This window comes from Melospiza georgiana, chromosome 3 (assembly GCF_028018845.1).
Source record: "Melospiza georgiana isolate bMelGeo1 chromosome 3, bMelGeo1.pri, whole genome shotgun sequence".
Classification (NCBI taxonomy): Eukaryota; Metazoa; Chordata; class Aves; order Passeriformes; family Passerellidae; genus Melospiza; species Melospiza georgiana.
In genome coordinates, this window is record NC_080432.1 from 11,861,732 (window position 1) to 11,883,220 (window position 21,489).

Sequence of the window (21,489 nt, forward strand, 5' to 3'; positions counted from 1 at the left end):
ACAAGGACAGAAAAATAAAGGAGAAGGGAGAGGAAAGAAAGCAACTTACTGTTTCTTGAGACACGTCATTGGACTGACATTGTTAGCTCTGAAGTTATGTATGATGGATCCAAGCCCTTCTACCCATTGCTGAAAAACACCAAAACACCAAATCAGGGAAACTGAAGAGAGGAGAAGTAGGAAAGCTTGGCTTGGGGGAAGGCTCCTCTCCTTGAAGCCATGGGTAATGTCAATAACCTGTGCCAGGTCACAGCCCATACCATGGAAAAGCCCAGCCTATTTTATCCATTTTACCCATCACTGCTCATCCCCCACTAGGCACAGGGATGTGCTTTCCATTCCTCCAAATGCTACATGTGGGACCAGCAGTGCCAGTAAATCAGTGTACTGCCAGCCAAGGCAAGTGATCACTCACTGATTTATTGGGGCCTCTATTTATGCCCTGTATGAACCTGTAGTGGCCTCCTTTTAGTGGTAGTGGCAATACCAGCCCTTGCTGAGCTGATATTTATTTGTGCTGAGGCCTCCATTTATACCCTGTATGAACACTTGCCTCCCTTTGGTGCCAGGGGCAACACCAGCCCTTGCTGAGCACCATCACCCAGTGTGTGAGGACATATTTCACTGGTCCAGCTTAGGAAAGGAGTGAAATAAAATATCAATAAGCTAGAGGAGGCACAACAACTGCTCTCACACCCTGTTACATATCCAAGCTCTGCTTGCTTTCATCCTCCAAATGCACAGCATCGCAAATAATCCCTGGGATGACCTGCAGCCAACAGCAGCATTACAGCCCTTACTGCTGTAATTCCTCTTTCAGGGATCTATTTTCCTGCTGTAGCCTGCACCCCAAGCTTGCAGAGCTGCAGCTTAAGGCTTAGGCCCTGACATGAACCCCCACTGATTTCAGCAAGAATCCTGGCAGGAAAAAGCCATGGCAAGATTCAAAAATGGCAGTGCTACAAACCAAGTTCCATCTCAATTATGCCATTGTAACACTAGGATTACTCAACTGATAATTTACACTGGTGGAATGGAGATGGGATTTAGTCCACTGCTAAACATTAACCTTGGGAAGAAAGGAGCTTTTTGCCTCTGGCCAAATGCTGTGCATGCAGCCTGAGCTGACTTGGGCAGCGTCCAGACATGACACTCATAAATAGATGCAGATGAGTGGATTTTTCTTTTCATGAATGAGTGCTGTACATCTGCAAGACAGATGAAAAAAATCCTGATTTATACTGGACGAGCACTAGCCTCTTTGGGAAAGGGTGTATTGTAAACTGCAGGCAGCAAATCCCTGGGTTAAAACAAGGTCTGGGGTGTCAATTCAACACACTTCAGGAGACCCCTGCACCCATGAAATATTAAATCTGTTTTCCTTTAGGAAAAGTAGTCACTTATTAAGATGCATGTTAATACTTAAGTGTTCTTTTTTAAGTTACCTTTTAAATAAGTACTGCATTAAATATTCATTTAAAGAGATCAAGTGTGTGTCTGAGAATTATTTGAATAACAGAACTATCACTTATGGGAAAAGGTAGCATTTGGGGTTTTCTTAGGTGTGTTTTTGGGCTTGGAAACAACCCCCCAGTCAGAGTCTGCCCTCCCATCTCCCTTTTCCCAGCTGCATGAGTAGATGACTCTGTAGTCATAGGCTGCAGGGACTGCCTAGGAAGATAAAGAAAGCAAGGTTCATGGGGCAAGATAATACTATTTTATCTTTATATTAGAACTGATATAACTAGAAACCACTGACAGATTTAGGAAACACTGATGTTTTCCCACAAATGTTCCCTCACCTCAGATGACAAAGGAATGGGGCTTGTGATAATTTCAGGGTAATTGCCTGAACAAATCTTACACAGAATTCAATTTCCTAGAACTGCTGAAGTTCAACTATTGTCAACTGCCTGTGTTTGGGGTTTGTGGTTTGTTTGGGTTCGGGTTTTCCTGGTTTGTTTTGGGTTTGGGGGATTTTTTGTTTGTTTGGTTGGGTGTTTGCTTTTGTTGTTGTTTAAACCAATTAAATGTAACATTCCTGCTGCATTAACACTGTTGCAACAACACAACCATTGGTCCTTGTGCGATCTGCATTGGTCTGCAGCCCTTCAGAACTCCTCAGCCCTCCAATACTGACCCAACCACTCAGTGACATACTCACTGCAAAGAGAAAACCCCTGTGAAAATTCCATTACACCAAATGCACGTTGGGAATAAGCTGCAGGCTTTCTGCCATTTCTTTCTGCCAGAAAACCACCCCTGGTGCAGTGCTGCCCATATCAGCATTTCATTTGGAGCTAACACCACAGACCCATTCTGATTTGAAGGCAATGGATTGAGACTACACCAGATACAACAAAATTAACATTTAAAAGCAAGGCTGGCCAGCACTCAGCTCTGCAGTCACCTCGGCTCATCTAGAAGAGCTGCCAAGAAGGAACACTGCTAGAGAAAAACACGAGTGAAGAGAGAAATCAATACACTAAGCACTTCCCAAGTGATTTTTCGTAGGAGTTGTCGTGATGGCTCCCACTTTAGAGGTCTCCCTAACCTTTTCTCAGTGTTAATGCCCTTCTCTGACAGAGATGCCAAGGCAGGAACTGCACTCCCTTGGAGCAAAACAGCACAAAGCTCCAGCCCAACCCTGCTGAGGCACAAAAGCATCATGCTGCTGGGGCAGCAGGAAGGGAGGGAGCCCCGAGCATCTCCATGGTGTGTGAGGGGCCCTGGGCAGCAGCAGCAGCTCCAGAGCCCCTCCTGCCCATCTGCTCCAGCTGACAGCAGCTTGGGCTGCCTGCCCCTGGCTCTGGGCACAGCAGCTCCTGCAGAGTCACAGCACACCCTGCCCACGGCCACCAGCGGCCCCTCAGTAACAGGAACACAAAGGAAAACCAAACTCAACGACACATCCAGCACTGGCAGAGTTTTTGTCCCTCTGAGGCAGAACAGTCTCAATTAATACTGCCTTCACACTTGCTCCTAGGGTACTGTGATCAGTGCACAGATACTCACAAAATTCAATATCCAGCTGGCACTATATTGCTTTCCTGACAACAAACCATTCCCAGGTTTAATGCACACTGTCTGATGACCTTGCAGGAGGCATGAAAGAGGGGCTCAGGTTTATCCAGCTAACACACAGACAAATACAGGAGCAACCTTGCTTGTATTCTGAGACAGCACCCCTTAATTTACAGATGAAGCTGAAAGACCTGTACATCTACATAAGGAACAGGCATACAGATCCTCAGTTCTCTTCTTTCATCTTCAGCATTTTCAAGTCACTGCCTGTGCAAAGGATGAAAATTCTGTAAAAAGTGCAATTCTGAAATGAGATACCATTTAGGAAGCAATTGTTGGTGCCATTTAGGTACCAATAGGAAGCACCTTGTTCTTAGAAAAAAATATGTCTTTGATAGAAATCAGGGTACATTGGATTCTTACTGACGCTAGTGCTGAATATTTTCCAATTTTCAAAATATGGTTCAGTATCCTTAATCTGTCGAGATATACACAAATATTATTCCAGATTCATAGAGGGATCTGGACCCTGATATCTAATCCTGGAAAATGAAAAGAATAAGCCATGAAAAGAAACAAAACCAAACAGCAGAACATCCCAAGCTCAGACCCCCTTAGGCTGACACAAGAGGCCAAAATCTACGCTGCAGGCTGGAACAAACACTGTGTTGTTTTTCTCTGACAAGATCAAACACTGTCAAACATCTCCAGAAGAAGAAGGGGCAAGAAAAATCAATCACAGAAGCACTCTCTTAGCTTTTGCTGTCAGCCTGAAATGCTTCTGAGGCTCTTAGTGACCCTGTGTTAGTGAGGTTCACTGATGGAACACGGGCACAACTGGCAGGGGGCACAAATAAGTTTGGCCTTTCAGCTCTATTTTAGCCATCAACCTTTCACTTGGGCAGGGTTAAAAAGGACAGAATTATGAAAGGTTAAAAAGCACCATAGCCTGCAGCTCATGACATTGCAGACAAGGCCATGCATGGCTTGTTGACCCATGGGGTCAGTACTGCCAGACCTCTCCAGATTTTGCCTTCCCCTTTGCAGGGTTGCACTCCACCTACTGCAGGCATCAGGAAAGCCAGGGAGGCACTGCCCTCTGATTTTGGGGTTCAGGTCTGGGACTGGCTGCCAAGGGCTCCACAGCCCAAAGGCTCAGGAAGCCACAGAGAATTGTTCCCACCTGTGCCCAGGACACACTGGGCTGGCAGGAGTCCCTGGCATTGCCCTCAGCCAGCAGATGTCCCCATTCCCTCAGTGCAAACACCTCACAACTGCTCTCTGCTCGGGGAAAATCACCCAGCAGCCACGGCAAGGAACCTGAGAGGTGACAGTGCCAAACCTCCCCCTGCCCTGCCCCACCGCAGCACTGACTGTAGCAGGACATGGCTGTGGAAACACTGCACACAGATAAAGGGAACCTTGTGACCTTCAGCTATTCCAGCAGCAAAGCTGGGGCTCACCTGAGGCTCACAGGCTCTGTACTGGAGCTGCCCAGTGTGCCCACACTGCTGCCACTCAGTGCATTGCCAGAGTGGGTGAGCAAAGAAGATAAGTCCAGATTTTGGGTGGCTGAAGTACAAGAGCTTTACTGGACTAATGGCAGCCCATGTGCCAAGGGCTGAGGCTCACCCCAGCACTGGATCACTTCTGCCCCAAGGAAATTCATCCCCAAATACTCACTGGCCTTTTCAACTGTCCTAGACTGAGGGAAACAGATTATCCAATTACTGGGGCACACAAAGTCCATCTGGGAAGTAAAAAAGAAAAATACACACATATGCTCTCATCTCTAATATATGTGTGTGCATGTGTGTGTGTTAATTTTAGCTCAGGATAATTTATACAACCCGATTAAATCAGGATTCCAAACATCAGGTTTTAAATTCCACCTTTTACAGTCACTCTCTACTACCACAGTGGAGCTGTTTTAGGAGTGGACCATGACAGCTGCTTGCAATCAGAGACACAGTACACCCAATTCTGTGGCTGTTTTAAGAGTGGAAATGAAAACCAATTTCTCAGCTGAAAACACCAATAAAATTTAAGTAGATAGAATGTAAATAGCAGAGCTGGAGCTTGGAGACAAGTGCAGAGATAATAAACACTCTCTTGTTGCTGGAGTTGCTGCACTTGGGGCACAGCAGTGCCTTGGGCAGCCCTGCTGAGCACCAGGGGCACAGGTGAGGACAGGTGACAAGAGCCAGCCTGGGATGGGCCCGGAGGGAGGGTCCAGCAGTGCCCACAGCAGTCTCCAGCCCACTGGCACAGCTGGGACACCCCCAGGGACTGTCCCCCTGTGCCACCCTGTGCCAGGGACCTGCAGAACCTGCTTCCCAGTGTGCCACCCCTTGCACCGACAGGATCTTCCACCAATTCCCTTGCTCACAGCTAGCCAGTCCCATTCCAACCCAGCCTTCAGTGGGTAACAATGCTTCTTTTCCCATTGCAAATTATCACCTACAGAAGCCTTTCCGGGCAGAGAGGTTCTGAGCTTCAGTGCTTGGATCTGCCACTCAGTTCCCTCATTTAAATTACCCCAACCAGGTACAGACCAAGGCTCTGTTCCTCACAGCAATGGGGGACAGCAGAAAGCATAGGTTTCTTGCACACATTTACAACCCTCACACATATCTGGGCAGCTCAAGCTTTAGTCATTGCCCCTTCCCCTCCAAACTCTTGCCTCTGTCATTTCACAGGAGGGGCTTTGAGCTGGATTAATGTGAGCTCTATTTTAAGCTGCAGTTAGCAGCTGCACAGCTACTCAATGCCATGCAAAGGCTGGTTCTTCTGCAGGGGATTTACTGTGTCCCACAAGGAAGATGTTCTCTCCTGAACACAACAGGAAGAATGAAGCAGGAGCACTTCTAGTGCAGATAACTCCCAGAAAATTCCATTTCAGCACAGAAGTGCAGTAGCAAGCTGTGGTATTTACCATATACCAAAGGTCAACACAGCACAGGCCAAATTCCCCAGCGAAAGGAACTTAGAGAGCTCTGCATTGATTTTCTGGCTTGATCTGCCTTCTGCTGTCCCTCATGCCTCACACATCTCATATCAGATGAGGTGGATCATCACTGCTGACAGCTCTGGGTGAGTGTTTTGGTGGGAAGGCTCCCAGATGCAGAGCTCTGGGTTCCATGGGGCTCAGAGCCTGCCCAGTGCAGCATGACACACCAATTCTGTAAGGCTGGGCTGCTAATGAGCACCAGAGCTTCTCCACAGCATAATTAGCTCATCTCTTGTGACAGCCTCTCTAATGGGCCAGCATTCTCACAAACCAATTAGGCTAATACAGGTTATTGAGATCTAGGGTGGCTGAGAAACTTAACTGCAGCTGCTCTCAGAAGAAATCAGAGATGCTGCTGGGTGGAGTGTGAAAGTGAATGCTGCCAACATCTCCTATGCTTTGCTTCTTTTTTCAAATGCTTTCAAAACATAACTCTGACACGTTATTTCCCTTGAAGTCTGCTGAAAATAGACACAGTAAAATCAATTTAGTGCACCCATGTAAGTTATACAAGTGTTTCTCCTATAAAGGAGTTTGCTCAGCATTGCCAGTGCTTCCAAAGGTATGGATCCAAAGCAATGAACAATAAAACAGGCTGGCAAGTGATTTAGTGATGCTGCATTCAGCAAACAGTTTTAAAGGAGGGGATTTACCAGGTGTGTGACACTGATCACTATTTAATACTTATCTTACAGGCAGAACAGATTATAATCCTAAACACCCTAAATGCATGCAGACAGAAGAAAAGCCAAGAGTGTGTATTTTAAACCCCCATGGATCCCTGGATCTCAGCTAGCAGTGTCCTGTCAGCACTCTGAGCAGGTTTCTCAGAGCAGCTCACAGCTGAGGGCCAGGGCAGGTGGAGGCCAGACTTGCATCCCTAGCTCTCAGGAAGGATGAGGTGTCAAACAGCACCATTGCTTCCTGAGGGCTCCTCCATGTCAATGGGAAGCAGAAAAGAGCCTGGCTCCCCATAACTGCACAGAGTTTCCTTTCCTGCTTTTGTTTTTTTAAAATAATACAAACCACACAATGCAATTGGGTTATCAGAACAGAATGCCAAAGGGCTGAGCTCTATCCACCAGGAAAATGGCAGCAATTGCACTTCCCTTCAGCATCCCTGTCACAGTCCCAGCAGCACAAGCTTGTCTGCTGGGGCAGCCCCACACAGAGGCACTGACCAGCTCAGGGAGTGCCCTGTGCCATACACAGAGGCACTGACCAGCTCAGGGAATGCCCAGTGCTGTACACAGAGGTCTCACAAAGGCACTGACCAGCTCAGGGAGTGCCCTGTGCCATACACAGTGGTCACACAGGGGCACTGACCAGCTCAGGGAGTGCCCTGTGCCATACACAGAGATCTCACAGAGGCACTGACCAGCCCAGGGAGTGCCCAGTGCCATACACAGAGATCTCACAGAGGCACTGACCAGCCCAGGGAGTGCCCAGTGCCATACACAGAGATCTCACAGAGGCACTGACCAGCCCAGGGAGTGCCCAGTGCCATACACAGAGATCTCACAGAGGCACTGACCAGCCCAGGGAGTGCCCAGTGCCATACACAGAGATCTCACAGAGGCACTGACCAGCCCAGGGAGTGCCCAGTGCTGTACACAATGCTCTCAGTGTCTCTGATAACCCTCTGTGCATTCTCAGGCTGACAATCACTGTTTCCCTCACACAGCACATACACAGGGATGCTCCACAGGGATGTTTGGTGCCCTCTGGAAGGACAGGGCAGCAGACTCTAACCCAGGTATTTCAGTCAGCCATGCAGGCGGGCTCAGGAAAAACAATTGAGCACTGCTGATGAGCTCTTCTTTCACCTCCCACACACAGTTTAATTGTGAAATACCTTGGCTATTTCTGTGGTTTCTGCTACCATGAAAGTGAAGCTGATGTTCACCAGGTCTGTGCCACTGCAAACACACACTATCCGTCCTTCCAGCTCATTTTCTGATTTTCCAACAGCCTCGAGTGCAGTCAGTATTTTGGGATCCTGTGAGACACAATAAAGAACTTGTTACATTTGCAACACTTCTGCTACACAAGGCATGATGGTAAAAATGCATTTTCACCTTCTCATACATTTACAAACCTTTAAACCTTTGCCAGTCATCTGAAATGAGTGCTTCCACTCAGAAACATTGTGTGCAAACCTGAGAAAACAACACATTCTGACAGTCAGGAACATGACTGTGAGAACTCATCTTTTCATCACGAAGAACAATAATTAATCACTCCAAGGACTGGGGACAGAGGATCAGCACTAATCTGGAAGTTAATTATTCCCATCTAGTTAACCCCATAGTTCCTGCAGTCATGATCTGTGTGACTTGGAGGTTCTTTAGTGACGTGTCACACGAGCTGCTGTCCCTGCTGCTGCTGGAGGTTCCATGGGCATGCTTTTGGAAGGGCAGAGCTGCAGGCTGCAGCACACTGCTGTGTCTATGAGCATGGGGCTGTCTGCATCACCACAGCTCCTGCTTTTGGAAGGGCAGAGCTGGAGCTGCAGCTCATTGCTGTGGCTGTGAGCATGGGGAGCATGGGGCTGTCTGCATCACCACAGCTCTTGCCTCTTCAGTGGGGCAGAGATCTGGGCCTGCAGACTACCAGGAGGATTTCTAATACAGAGTTACCTACATGAAAACACTTCACATGTGAAAGTGGAAATGCAGGGCTCACAGCAGATCTCCTAAACTGAAGGGCTGCTGGAAGGAGAGGCACAACTCTGCAGAAAACCCTGCATATTCCTTCTGAATACTCCTGAGTGTATTTCCAAAGGCTTGGGGCTCCAGAACTCCTAGCTAGTACTTCTGCTGAAACCCTTTAAAAAGGCAGGCTGTGAGCAGCTGCCCTCTCTGACCACCTAAACGCAGAAAGAGGGATGCAAACAAATCCTTCTACACTTTATGCCAATGGAGAGAGAAGATAAAATAAATTCAAACAGATCGGAACAAAAGTAATGGAAAATGAACATTTTTTCTCAGATCCCTAAACAAGTATCCCAATAAACTGTTACAAGATAATTAAAATCTCCTGCTATGTGCTCTTAATGTCTATTCAGCTCTCAGTGCATCCTGCACCCTGCAGTACATCAGAAGGGCCAGATGACTGACCCTGCCCACGGCAATCACAACAAATCCTGCAAAACTTCAAATGTGAGGCTATGATTGCAAAGTAAAAGCTGTGTTACTGATATTACTTAAAGAAATGAATGCAATCCTGCATTTCACCTTCAGCTGAAATATTGCTCGTTTAAATGAAGTATAAAGTAAGTACAGAGTACCTTTGGTACAGCTCCAAAGCGAACACTGTTGATCAGGGAGCACTCTAACACCTGGCCCTCCTGAAAGGACAAAAAGGGTACAAGTTCAAAGGCTGCTGAGACACAATTCCACTGGGAGTTTCACCAAAAAATACCTGAGAATTTCATTGGCAAACTGTTAATAAACACTAAGCAGTATATTTCCCTTCAGTATTAGTTGATTCCCTCTTAAATTCTTCACTTCTGTCAATTCTAAAAAGAATAAGATGAGGACTAGTTTTGTAAACAAACTAACAGTATTTTAAATTTTTTAAAAACAGAATATACATAAAGTGCAATAGCATATAATATACATTCCTGACATAATTGCAATATACCTTTCCTTCACTTTTCCAGCTCAGAAAAAAGCCAAATTCATCCACTTGAAAGAGACAGTTGCTTTCAAAGACAAAAGATTCCTATAGAAAAGAAAATACACACCATCATTTTAGTCAGTTTGCCAAATATCAATTATTTATCATTCACAAATTAAGGATTGTTCTGTTTCTTCCCAAAGACCCTCCTGCAGAATTTTTTTACCAAAAAAACAGAAACAAGGGAGGCAGGCCTTTAAAAAAGAGATCCCTTTTAATGATTTGTCTTATTGTTCACACTTGAGACACTGAGATGCACTTAATTAATATTTTCCTACCTCATGGCAACTAGATGATGTTTTATTTAATAGAAGCAGTGATTCTTACCTAATAAAAAATCTTAATGAAACAGAACTTCAAGAAATGTACTGAAAATTAGATGCTTGAAGGTAAAAAATATATAATTTGCCAATGGCACCCTCAGGATCCAATGGCCACATTTCCTTTCAAGGTGCAGAATTTGGAAAGCATTTTCTGTTGCACTGTGGCAGTGTACATGGTGTGAGTGCCTTGCAGGCAGAGTGAGTGATAAGCAGAGCTTGCAGGATATTGATTTGTACAAGAAATCAGGAAACAATGGCACTCCAGAGAGACTGGGCAAGGCAAAAAGTCAGATGAGCTGAATTTATACAGAGATTTTCCCCACACACCTCCAGCCTCAATTGGAGCATCATAAATTAAGCTGAAATGCAGGAAAAGGGTGTGCAGAACCAATCACTTCTTCAAGAAAAAGAGGATCCAGAACTTCCTGACTTCCCTAATTGAATAGTGAGGAGATTTTGTGGGAAGAGTCCTCTGTGAGGAAACAAAGCAGGCTCCCAGGTGTGCCCCAGAAACCTGGAGCAGGAGGGGCTCACAGGGTGGACAGACAAGGTTCTGCTCCATGGGGGGAAGGCAGGAGCTCCTTCCTGGGGTTTGGAGGAAGCAAACCCAGCTGAAGGAACCTGAGCTGGGTGCCAGAGCTGGGGTGTCTCAGAGCAGCCAGCTGAGAACAGAACAGCACAGCTGCCTGGCACTGTCCTGCCAGTGGTGACATCCCAGCAGTGACACCCAGGTGCCAGCAGTGCCCCTGAACCCCACCCAACCTGGAGCACCTGGAACCCTCTGCTGCAGCTGCACACTCTGTTCTTGGTGAAGGCTGAGAGAACAACCACTCACTCACAGACTGTTTGCAGCAGGGCTTGCTGAAGGAAAATAAAGCTTTTTTCTCCATCTCCACCACTATCTACTTCATTTATCTGGCCCCAAATCTGGAAACACAGGGTAAACCAACTATCCCTATCTTGGCAGGTCTGGTGATAAAAAATACCTTTTACTTACATTTCCAAAGATAAGAAAATACTAATATCCCTGAAGGCACTTACCTTCAACTTACAGAGATCTCCTGTTCAAACAAGATTAAAAATAGACCCTGATACAATTATTCTTACCAGCATATCAATGCTGAGTATAGGGTAAACTTCTCAGCACTTTATTTCAGCTGCCTGTGTAAAATGTCCTGTTTTGCATTCCTTTAATAAAGGTGGATTAAAGCACAGCTGAAAGCAGGATCATAGTAATCATATTTCAGATAGAGTGCAGATTGATTTTCCAAAGTAGATAAAACCACTCCAGTTCTCAAATGATGCATTTGAATCAGAAAATGAATGTTCTGTGTTCTCTGACTTTCCCTTGTAATAGGCAGGTGCTCAGTTTATATATCCAAGAAAAAGCAATATTCTCCCCCCCTCCATTTGATAGATAATACAAAAAAATGGAAGGATTCACTTTGTTTAATAATGTGCTTTATGAATCTGCAAAGATGAGAGTTCTATACATGTTACAGATATTTTGATCCAATTCTCCCTTTCTCTTCCTCAGGGCTTATGTCAAATCAGAGGGATTAAATATATTTTAAAGCTATTTCTTCTAAAAGCAAAAAAAACCCCTCTATGTAGCAATAAAGTCTGTTGGTATTGCCTCCCCACAGACATTTCTGAGGGTATTACCAGAAAAAATTAAAGTTTCTTTGTGTACAATGAAAGCAAAGCATGAAATATTCTGGCACTTCTGCATATTTAAAAGAGGATAGCAAATGAAAAGCAACTGGGTCTTACCTCTTCGTATCTATCAAACACAGCTCCATCTTGCAGAAAAGAGGGAACTGGCTTCTGCCAGTTAAATTCATAAGGTTTTGCCATGATTACAGAAGAAAAACCTGAAATGGAATGGAAAAGCACAGTTCAATTACTGTCCTTCAAAAGGAGCATTTCAAAGGCCAAGCAGGAAAAAAAGTGACTTTTAGCTTTTCCTTTCATACAGAAGTACTAAAAAGTCACAGTGCATTTCCAAATTAGGAGCTTTCCTCCTAAGAGTAATTTTGTTTCATATCTTTACAACGGAAAACACTTGTAAAATGTGTGTATGAACTTAGTTATTTGAAAAACACTTTGCACTGTAACTGTAGAGTACAATGAGACTGGGATTAACCTAGCTCTAGGTGACCAAATACTACAACCTGTAATGCAGACAAATGCTGCTTATTTTTCTGGTCATTGATACAGAAATCAAAAATACAGTTTGAAAGTTATGTACACATGCCACCGTTAAGTGTTCATTTTCATTCAAAACAGGATGATATGAAATAATAGATCTCTATTCCCAAATCTTACAAAAAAGGACTAAATTATACTTAAACTATTAGTCTGTCTCTTTTTTCTCCCAATGAAGAGAAGCTTTGAAGAAAACAGATCATCTATATCCAATATCTTATCAAAAGCCTCCTTTTCTTTTAGCCAGTCCTGTGCAGACACACCTGAAGTGATAACCACTGTTTTTATGGCATGGTAGCTGTTCCCCAATCTATTTAAATGTCTTCTATTATCAGAATGGTCTTCAAACACAACAGGTAGCTCCCGCAGCAATAACTGCTCCCATCCTTCTGGGAAAAGCTGACACATTCTGTGCTAAAACACCAGAAATGTAGTGGCACTTTTAAGGCTGTGAAGAGTATTTCTGCATAGTCCCAAGCCTGTAAAAATGGCTTTTCCCCCTTTTATACTGGTGCTGAACCCCACACAAACCCAATTTAGAAGTTCTGCAGGTGCTGTGTAAGGCAGATCCTAGTGCTCCCTCCAGAGTGGCACTCAGAAACCTGGCTGTGAGCAGTGCTTGAGCACACTCTGAGCTCTGAGAAACATTCCCCAGCTCAGCAGCACACACATCACCTGGCCAGCTCTGCATGCAGCCCCAGAGGCACAGCTGTGTGCCACCTCCTGCCCAGGGGTGCTCTCCTCCCTCTGGGCACTCACACAGTCAGATGAGCCTGTTACTCCATCGGTGACATACTCAACAGGAGCTGCTCAGTTTGGGCTGCACCGTGCATTTCCCAACCCAGAGCTCCTATCCTCTCCTCCCTCTGGGTACTCACACAGCCAGATGAGCCTGTTACTCCATCGCTGGCACACTCAACAGGAGCTCCCCAGCTGGGGCTGCACCGTGCATTTCTCCCGCCCTGCAGTCAGCCTGAGCCTCTCCACTCTCCCTGGTGCCTCTCTGGATGAGGGTCTGGCCCAGGAGCAGTGAGGCAGCACCACCCCCTGTCCCAGAGCCAGCAGCACAGCCCTCCATGCCATTTGCATGGGCCGGGTTTAGGGCACAGAACAGCCTGACTGCTCGCAGCTCATCCACAGTCTGGACACCCCAGCTCCTTGTTATTTCCCACCTTCCCGGTCCCTTTCCCAGCTCTGCTGTCACAGGTCACTGCAGTTTACAGATGCACGGAGACAGATGAAGTGTGAGGGAAAGGCAGCTTGAGTACACGCAGCAAGGAGCTGGACGAACCGTAACAAACAACATTTTTAAGCCTTATGCTTTGGCAGCTGTGCAGAAGGTGAAGAAAACTCTCTCTGCCTTTAGAAAAGCTCTTTTCAGCCTCTCACATTTCTTACAGTCCTCTCAAAAATCCATTTTTTTCTTAACCGTGTTAGCTTTTAAGATCACCAAACTAAAATACAAAATATTCCCTTGTCACTCTTTGGACCTCTGTTCATCTTCATCAATTTTTTAGCAGTTCAAAGAGAGTGAAAAACAACACCAATCCCAACCAGCAAACCCAAACAAACACGACATTGCAGCATTCATATGGCTGCAAATGCATGCATGCATATATCCTCACTATGGTGAGAATCAAGAATTACCCTCTTTAGAGACATTAAATAACAACGAAATGTGTGAAGATTCAATTGGGAGACACAGAAGGTTAAGGAACTAAATTTAAAAGCAGCAAAATTGTAATTTGAAAACTTTTATACTGCCTTTAAAAACTGAAATCAAATTTTGTTACTGACTTAAGAGTTCTCAAAGTATAATATGAATACATACCATTCACAAAAGCAGAAAGAACACTCATATAAATCCACCTCAGGACTCAATTAATGACTACAAGGGAGAGGTGGGTGAAGTTGCAGCAGTTAACAGCCTATTGCAGTATCTCCCTTTCTCCCAACTCTCATTTGTGCCCGAAGGCATGATTTGGATGACAGGAAGCTCACCTGGAGCACCCAAAGAGCGAGGACACAAAATGAACCATATTCAGAAGAGCATTAATTAACACAAAAGTCTCTCTCTTCTGTAAGCTTGGCTGTACTAAGCTAAACCTGGGGCGTGTGGGCTGTAAATCCTGGGTTTGTCATTCCCTGACCAAGAGAAGGACAAGGTGTGGCTGAACAGGAGGAGGAAAGGATTCTGTTAGTACAAAGGAGACAAATGTTTGTGGAAAGAGGTGATATTCTAAACTAACCCACAGGGCTGGCTAGCATGATGGATGGATACTCCTTGGGTCCCATAAACATCCTGTCAATGCTGAGACACTGCTGGCAAGGACAGCAGGGTTCCTCAGAGCTGCCCCCCCAGTTTCAAACACACAAACTCATCATTTCCGCACTTTGCTCAGCCCCAGGATCCTAACAGGACCTGGAGGGTTTTTTTTAGTCATTATTATTTTTGCTCTGGAATGAAGCCCTGTTTGCTGAGTGAGAGGTGAGGAGACTCCACACTCTGTGTTTGCCATTTCACCACTCACCTCTTGGCATTACAGCCCCTAAACCTGCCCCAGTTACTGTCTGTTGGGTTTCAAGGGCAGCACCCACCCAGAACTGTGCTGAGTTTGGTAATCATGCCCAGGAATAGATGGTTTTCTTACAGATACAAGGAAGCAATTAAAAAACCCCAAAACCTGAATCTATTTCCCATTCCCAGTCACCTCAGGACACTCCCCCACCTCAAATTACATATAACAGCATCATTCCTGTTTGGTGAACAAGATTCTTTATTAGAAAGACAACCATTAGAAAGATCAGCAGACTTCTCTAACTTTTGAGGTTTTTTATGGAGTTCATCCCAGTCCAGCAAGCCTCCCTGTAGAGCTACAGACTAAACATCCAGCTGTCCATGACCAAACAGGCAGTGAAGCACTGAAATTCTTATAAAAATGCCCCTTTCATTTTTTAATGAGGCTTTGAAGTACTTTCATATTCAAATAGTGTAAATATTTCTAGAAACTTGAAGAAAAGTCAGATCTTCATGTATTTACTCCTCAATGTCAAATTCATTTGGTTATAAAGGTACTGACATTAATATAAGCAAAATGCACAGACAGGGAAATGAAAAAAAGAAAATGCAGTTTCATGTCTTTTAAACATGAAACTTTGGTTTTAACTCCAGAACTTAAAATTCAGAGTAAGTTTTAAGAAAATAAAAGCCGCTATAGTGTGAGTTCTATGTGAAAAGTAGCAGGGTCATGATGCTGAATTTCTGCAGTGTCCACTCTATACCGTAAGACAATTCCAAGATTTCTCAGCTCTCCAGGCTGTTCCACAGTCAAATTTTGCTGGATTTTTCCCCCTTTTTTAAAAGATTACTTTTTAGGAGGCTATTTTTAAACAGATTACTCCCACAGCTAATGCAACACCTGAAAGCAGCTGTCCCCAGAGCAAGGGCCAGGAACAGCAGCAGGCACCCAAGAAGCACCTGCAGTGGCCAGCACTGCCCTCCACTCCCGCTGTCCCATTTCCATTGCACGGGAAGGGCTGGGATTCGGGGCCAGCCGGGGGCTCAGAGCACAGCAAGAGGGGCTGCTCTGAGCTGACCTCTGAGCACTGCCCCAGGTCAGGGAGGCTGCCCATGCAGAGCTCCCAGGGAGTACCTGCTGCTGCTCCTGCCCTCAGTCGCACCTCTGGTGACAGCCACTGTTTCTGACAAGGGCAATTCCTAGCACAAAACACAGTGCTCTAACATCATCCCTCAGCTTCCTCAATATTTTTCTTCTTGTCCTAATGGCTTCCTAGTTTGTCCATACCTAGAGCTTTCCCCAGCATTCCTATTCATTTGAAAACTCTCATTTTTTGACTAAGTGCTGACCACCCATCCTTTTTGAGGGGGACAGCACTTGCCTTTATGAGAAATGAATGGTGCAGAAAGAGACATGTTGGTATTGTAAATAAACTTATTCTGGTCTATTTCTGACAGTGTAACAAAACTCTGTTCTGACTATTAGAAATACATTTAAATCAAGCCATTATGGAAAGCTTCTCAGATGATTCATTCAGGTCTAATTCCTCACAAACTTCTAAATTACAGACATTTGTAGGCCCAAGAAGGCAAATTATTTCTCTGCTCAGCAGCAATACAGAGCCACTGGAGCAGAGTTTTCCTTTTGAATTGATCACCAAAGTCATCAGGACTCATCACAGCCTGGGACCAGTCCTTGTGTGCCACCATTGTGAACCAGCTTTATTAGCTTCACCTGCTGACCAAAATGAGCCTTCAGATAGATGTCACTTGAAATGCCTGGAAAAACAAAAGTAACGCTGCAATTGCAACACCAAAGTGTTCAAAGAAAAGGTAACATGTTACTGATTTTCAAAACAACTCCTAAAGAAACAAGAGACCTATACATACTCCCAGAAAAAGGTATGACTTCAATAGTGAGCTAAAATGCAGAACTATCAGAATTGGATGTTACTAAAATCTTAAGTGTTAAAAAATAATAAACCAGACATAGAAAACTACAAACTTCATGGAATAAGTAAAGTTGTGTTTCCTATTCTTTTCTTCTGGTGATAGGAAATTTGGTGTTCATATTCTCAGTTTTGTAACAGCAAAGGTGAGAGAAAAAGGGAAAGGCACAGATCTCCCCAAGGGATTATTTCAGGATGGAAATGCTCATAATCTGTGAATAGTACAGAGGATTTAGCAATCTGATCCATCAAAAGACAGTAAATGATAATTGATGCTCATTTACACATATTATTCAGTATGCATCTAACAGTAACATTTTGCTTTAGATCTGTCAAGTGAACTTCCTTTCATGTGAGCATGTGATGAGGAACCATTCCCCAGAACCTACCCTGTTTTGTCTCATTCCAATAACACCAACCATGCAAAATATTAATTTGTCTAAAAATGTGAAGATGCTACATTTTTACCTTTAGTCATGCAGAAGCCTTAGAGGTGCTCAGATTTATTTAGCATAATGTCAAGTGTCCCATTTCCTGGAAGCCATCTCATCCCCAGGTAGTAGTAGAGAGCAAATTGGGCTTTGATGGAAACAATGGTTTGCGTAATCGCTGCCAAGATCTTTTCTGAACTGCTATAGCATGTGATGGATGTATACAGTGTGGCTGGATTTAACCAGCAGTCACTTCTATTAAGTTTAATTACTTCACTCTGTGGCTTTCAGTGGAAGGCAGTGTTAAAACAAAGGCTACCTCATGGAATAATAAAACAATCAAACAAACAAACAAACATGCAGCAATTGCAAAACACCACAAGTATTTCCTGATTTACTGAGGCCCAGAGTCTCTCTTCACAGTTTTGTAAACTTTGACACCTTGTATCACTACAGCAGAAAATTACAGCCTAAAGGAATGGGATTTGGCAGATTTGCCAAAAATTTTGGCAAATCTATTGAAAAACCAAGTTTTCAGCATGGTGATTGGGCAATTAATACCATACATAATTTCTACTGCTGTTTAATCTGCTGCTGACAGGTGACACATTTTAAGTCAGTGAAGAGTGTTTCTCACTTTTAGGTACACCTGTGCATAGTGTTTGTGCAAATTATTTGAATTCAAATCATGGGCAATTTTGACATTTAGAACTTCAGTTTCTTCTTTTTAGCTTCATTCTGGAGCTTTGTGCTCTACAAGATCTCAAGCAGAAGTGGTTCCTGTACTTTAATGTGACAGGAAGACAGGAATAAATGTTTGAAATTAAGATTCTAGAAAGAGTTCAGGTGGGAGTATAGATAAACACCAAACAATTGTAAGTGAGCATCACTCCAATAACAAATGCAGGAGTTCAGGAAGGGATCCAAGGACATAAAACAACTGCAAGATCCTAAGAGTGAATTATTAACTACAAACACCATGAAAACAAACTTCCAAACTGCATTAATATCAGCAGTCTTTCCTTTCTAAGTGCAAGGAAAGGTTTTGGAAAGAACACAATGTAGCACCTCAAACACAACCAAAACAAGCTACAACTATCAGCTGCTCTGTGACCACATCCTGAGGACACAGTTGTCTGTTTCCAAACTCTGACACAGGCTCGAACTTTGGATTAATAAAATGCAATGAAAGGTCAGGATCATCTTTTTGTAGTAACTTCTAAATCCCTGTGTGTTTGAAATAATCCCTGCTATGGTCAGGTACTTTAGTTCAAACCAAACTTTAATAAAGTCTGGACATGATTTATTAGGATCTTTTTCAAAATACACAGATATATTAAAAACTAATAAGCTGTGAGGAACATAGATGTTACTTTAAAATCTAAAATTAGGAAAGTGACATTATAATTTGCTGGTTTTCTGGATGATTTCTGAGAAAACAAGAGTGACCCACACTGCTGGCTTAAAATTTCAGACAAAGCTAAGGTGATCTCTGGCAATTGTTCCAGCAGTCTAGAGTGCATTAACATCAAAAAGCTGGATGCACTGTTTGACAGTTGGCAGTGTGTTAGAAGTAGGTATTTGTTGGAAGTTTAAACTAATTACAAATTTCTTGGTACCCTGCATAGAGCCTAGGAGCCACAGTCACCATGGAAATGCACAGGGCATTTACACTTCTTAGATTGTCATTGTGCAGTTTAACCCGTGGCATCAGTAAGATGTTGGTATCTATCTCAGAAGATGCAATGCTGCTCAGATTCCATCCAAACACCTTTCCCTTCCCTCATCTCAAAGGCAGGGGAATGCAGGCAGGGCATTATCAGCTGGCTGGAATGGAAATTACCCTTTCTGCATTGCTATAGCATGTGATGATGTTTTCTGCCAAGATTTCAAGCTCACATCACAGAAAATCTCCCAGTCTGTATGAGGAAAAGAAACTCTGTGGGGCTCACAGTGTGCGCTTCAACACTCCTGTGCAAAGAGCAACTCTGGGAATCACAATGACATTTAATGGATGGGGAAAATAATAATAACTGCCTGGCCTAAACCCTGTTGCAGAGGTTCAAGTTGTTTGTTTTTCGCACCCCTCAGCAGCCACTCTGGCTGTTGTATGCAAAGCCAGCACCCATCATCGATTGCTCAGGAGAAACACAGCCCCTTTGGGGCAGGAGGAGTCAAAGGATCCAGGCTGAGCTGGGGGTGAGCCACACAGCTCTGAGTCCTGCACGGACACTTTGCTGTTTCCCACGTTCCTCTGCCTCCCTCTAAAGAATGAGGCTAGCAAGGCTTGTCTGAATTACAGATTTAGTGATGCTAAGTACTCCTTTCATCACCAGTAACACCCAGTGCTAACTCATTAACAAAGTGGGCATTTTACTGAAGATGAGATTGCCCTGGTTCTAAACACAGGGTATCACAACTAGGCAGGGCTGGAAATAAACTGCTGCCCAACATTTGGAAACCCAGAAGCCCACTTTCCAGCAGGATAAATACAGACAGCCCTGTTGGAGATACACCAGGTTATCATTTATTTACATCTTTAATTTTGTAGAGAAGCAAGAGCAAAAAGCAAGTGGTTGTGAAGTTTCAGTTATTATTCCTTCATTATGGTAGGTAGGTGGCAGAGTAAGCATTTCTTGTCAATTTTTTTCAGTCACATTTATTTTTAAATGGCTGTTGTGCCACTGCCCAGAAGCTCTGAAAACAATAGGAAAGATTGTGCAGCAAATGTGGCCAAGGATAAAGGAAAAACATCCCCAAAATCCTTTGGCTGGCAAGCTGATGGTTAACCAGAAGCAGAAAATTGGAATGCATAAAACATGGCATCACAGTCTGTTCACTAATCCCTGCCTCAGAGAGCCCCTGCAATCTGCATATTCATTTCTGCTAATCAAATATTAAAGCAGCTCTCTTGACACGGTGCCCTCTCCCTGTCACTGCCGAGGCCAGGAGGTGACAGCTGCTGTCTCTGTGGTGCAGGGAGCTGCCTGAGGCTGCTCAGGGCTCTATCTGATCAGCAGCCCACAGTGCCACACAGTCACTGCTGAGGCATTCAGCTGTTTATATGCTTCAGAATGCACCCCAAACGTACCCTGACCATGAATGCATGGCTTGTGCAGAAATGGGTAAAACCAGCCCTGTCAGCTGGTGAAGAGCGGGGTGGGGGATGCTCCAAGGCAGAACCTCTCCCAGTTTCTGCTGGATGCACTGGGCTCCTTCAGCTATTCATAACAGAGACATGAAATTTCTGAAGGAAAGGCATCTCTGTTTTTGATTGCTCCAAGTGGATGATTTGACAGAGTATTCCTAAAGGGATAAAAATAAAAGTGTTGGTATGTAACCCATTAGTCCTGTATGGAGACAGAAAGGAGTGCTGGTTTGGCCTGCTGGCACACGCAGCCCTTTGGAGCCTGCTCTCACAGCTCCTGAGAAACAGCAACATCCACAGCATGCTGAGAAACCCCATTTATCCAGACTTTTCTGGAGCAGCTGGTGACATCAGAGTCAGGGGACTCCATTTCTCTGAATCCCTAACTTCAGGATGTCATTTCAGTGTCAAGCAGCAGGAGAGTGGGAGCTGGCCCCTCTCCGAGCTCCTCATCACTGTTCTTTCTTGCCAGCAGCTGCTGTGACCCTGCTAGGAGGAAGGGGACACACACAGCACAAGCAGAGGATATAGCTCTGCCCCCACAGGTCCATGGGGAACACTCCCACATGGGCAGGGAGAGCAGCAGCCCTTTCTTCTCCTCCCTGCAAAGGTGAGAGCACACACTCCATGAGCACATTGCTGACCCCAGACAACCACCAGGGCAAAGAGAAGTGAAATGGGTGAGGAAGAGCACAACAATTGGAAAGAGGAGGAAGGAACTAACACAGAAAAAGCCACAGGAAGCAAGGATGGGGTGCCTGGCACTGATGTGGGCTGGGGCAGCATGACAAAGTGCCTGAGATAGCCATGCTTTCACCATGCTAGAACAGAACAGTAGATAATTTCCACTTCAGCTTTCCCAAACTATTTGGGATAGCGCAGGCAAGGCTATTTTTAGAGATTATTCCAAGTATGAAGCTGGGTTACTGCAACATGGCTGGAAAGGAAGGAACTGGGTGGAATATACACTAAGAAAGACCAAAAGAAAAACAAGGCTGGTGCCTGTGTGTGGGGTGAAAAAGAGAGAAGTGGTGGCAGGAACACTGCCAGCATTCCAGGCAAGGGCAGGGGGGTCACTCACTGACCAGGCACCTCAGGAGGGGCATGGCAGGGATCCTGCAGGGGAGGAGCTCAGTATTGCCCCATGCTGCACACAGACCAACACAGCAATGGGGAACAGGCCTGGAAAGGTGTAAA

The 21,489-nt window shown here is 44.7% G+C and overlaps 1 protein-coding gene across 4 annotated transcripts in view; it reads right to left on the reverse strand.

Moving 5' to 3' along the window:
• PLCB4 (phospholipase C beta 4) overlaps positions 1-21,489 on the reverse strand; it is a 173,101-nt gene that overhangs the window by 62,886 nt on the left and 88,726 nt on the right. For all 4 annotated transcript variants that reach the window (XM_058020299.1, XM_058020300.1, XM_058020297.1 and 1 more), the window contains 5 exons: positions 11,812-11,912; positions 9,680-9,760; positions 9,324-9,383; positions 7,890-8,033; positions 50-129 (listed from right to left, as the gene is read on the reverse strand). In XM_058020299.1, the coding sequence (XP_057876282.1) occupies positions 50-129; positions 7,890-8,033; positions 9,324-9,383; positions 9,680-9,760; positions 11,812-11,895 (449 nt within the window). In that variant the 5' untranslated portion in view covers positions 11,896-11,912. The remainder of the gene's footprint in view (positions 1-49; positions 130-7,889; positions 8,034-9,323; positions 9,384-9,679; positions 9,761-11,811; positions 11,913-21,489) is intronic.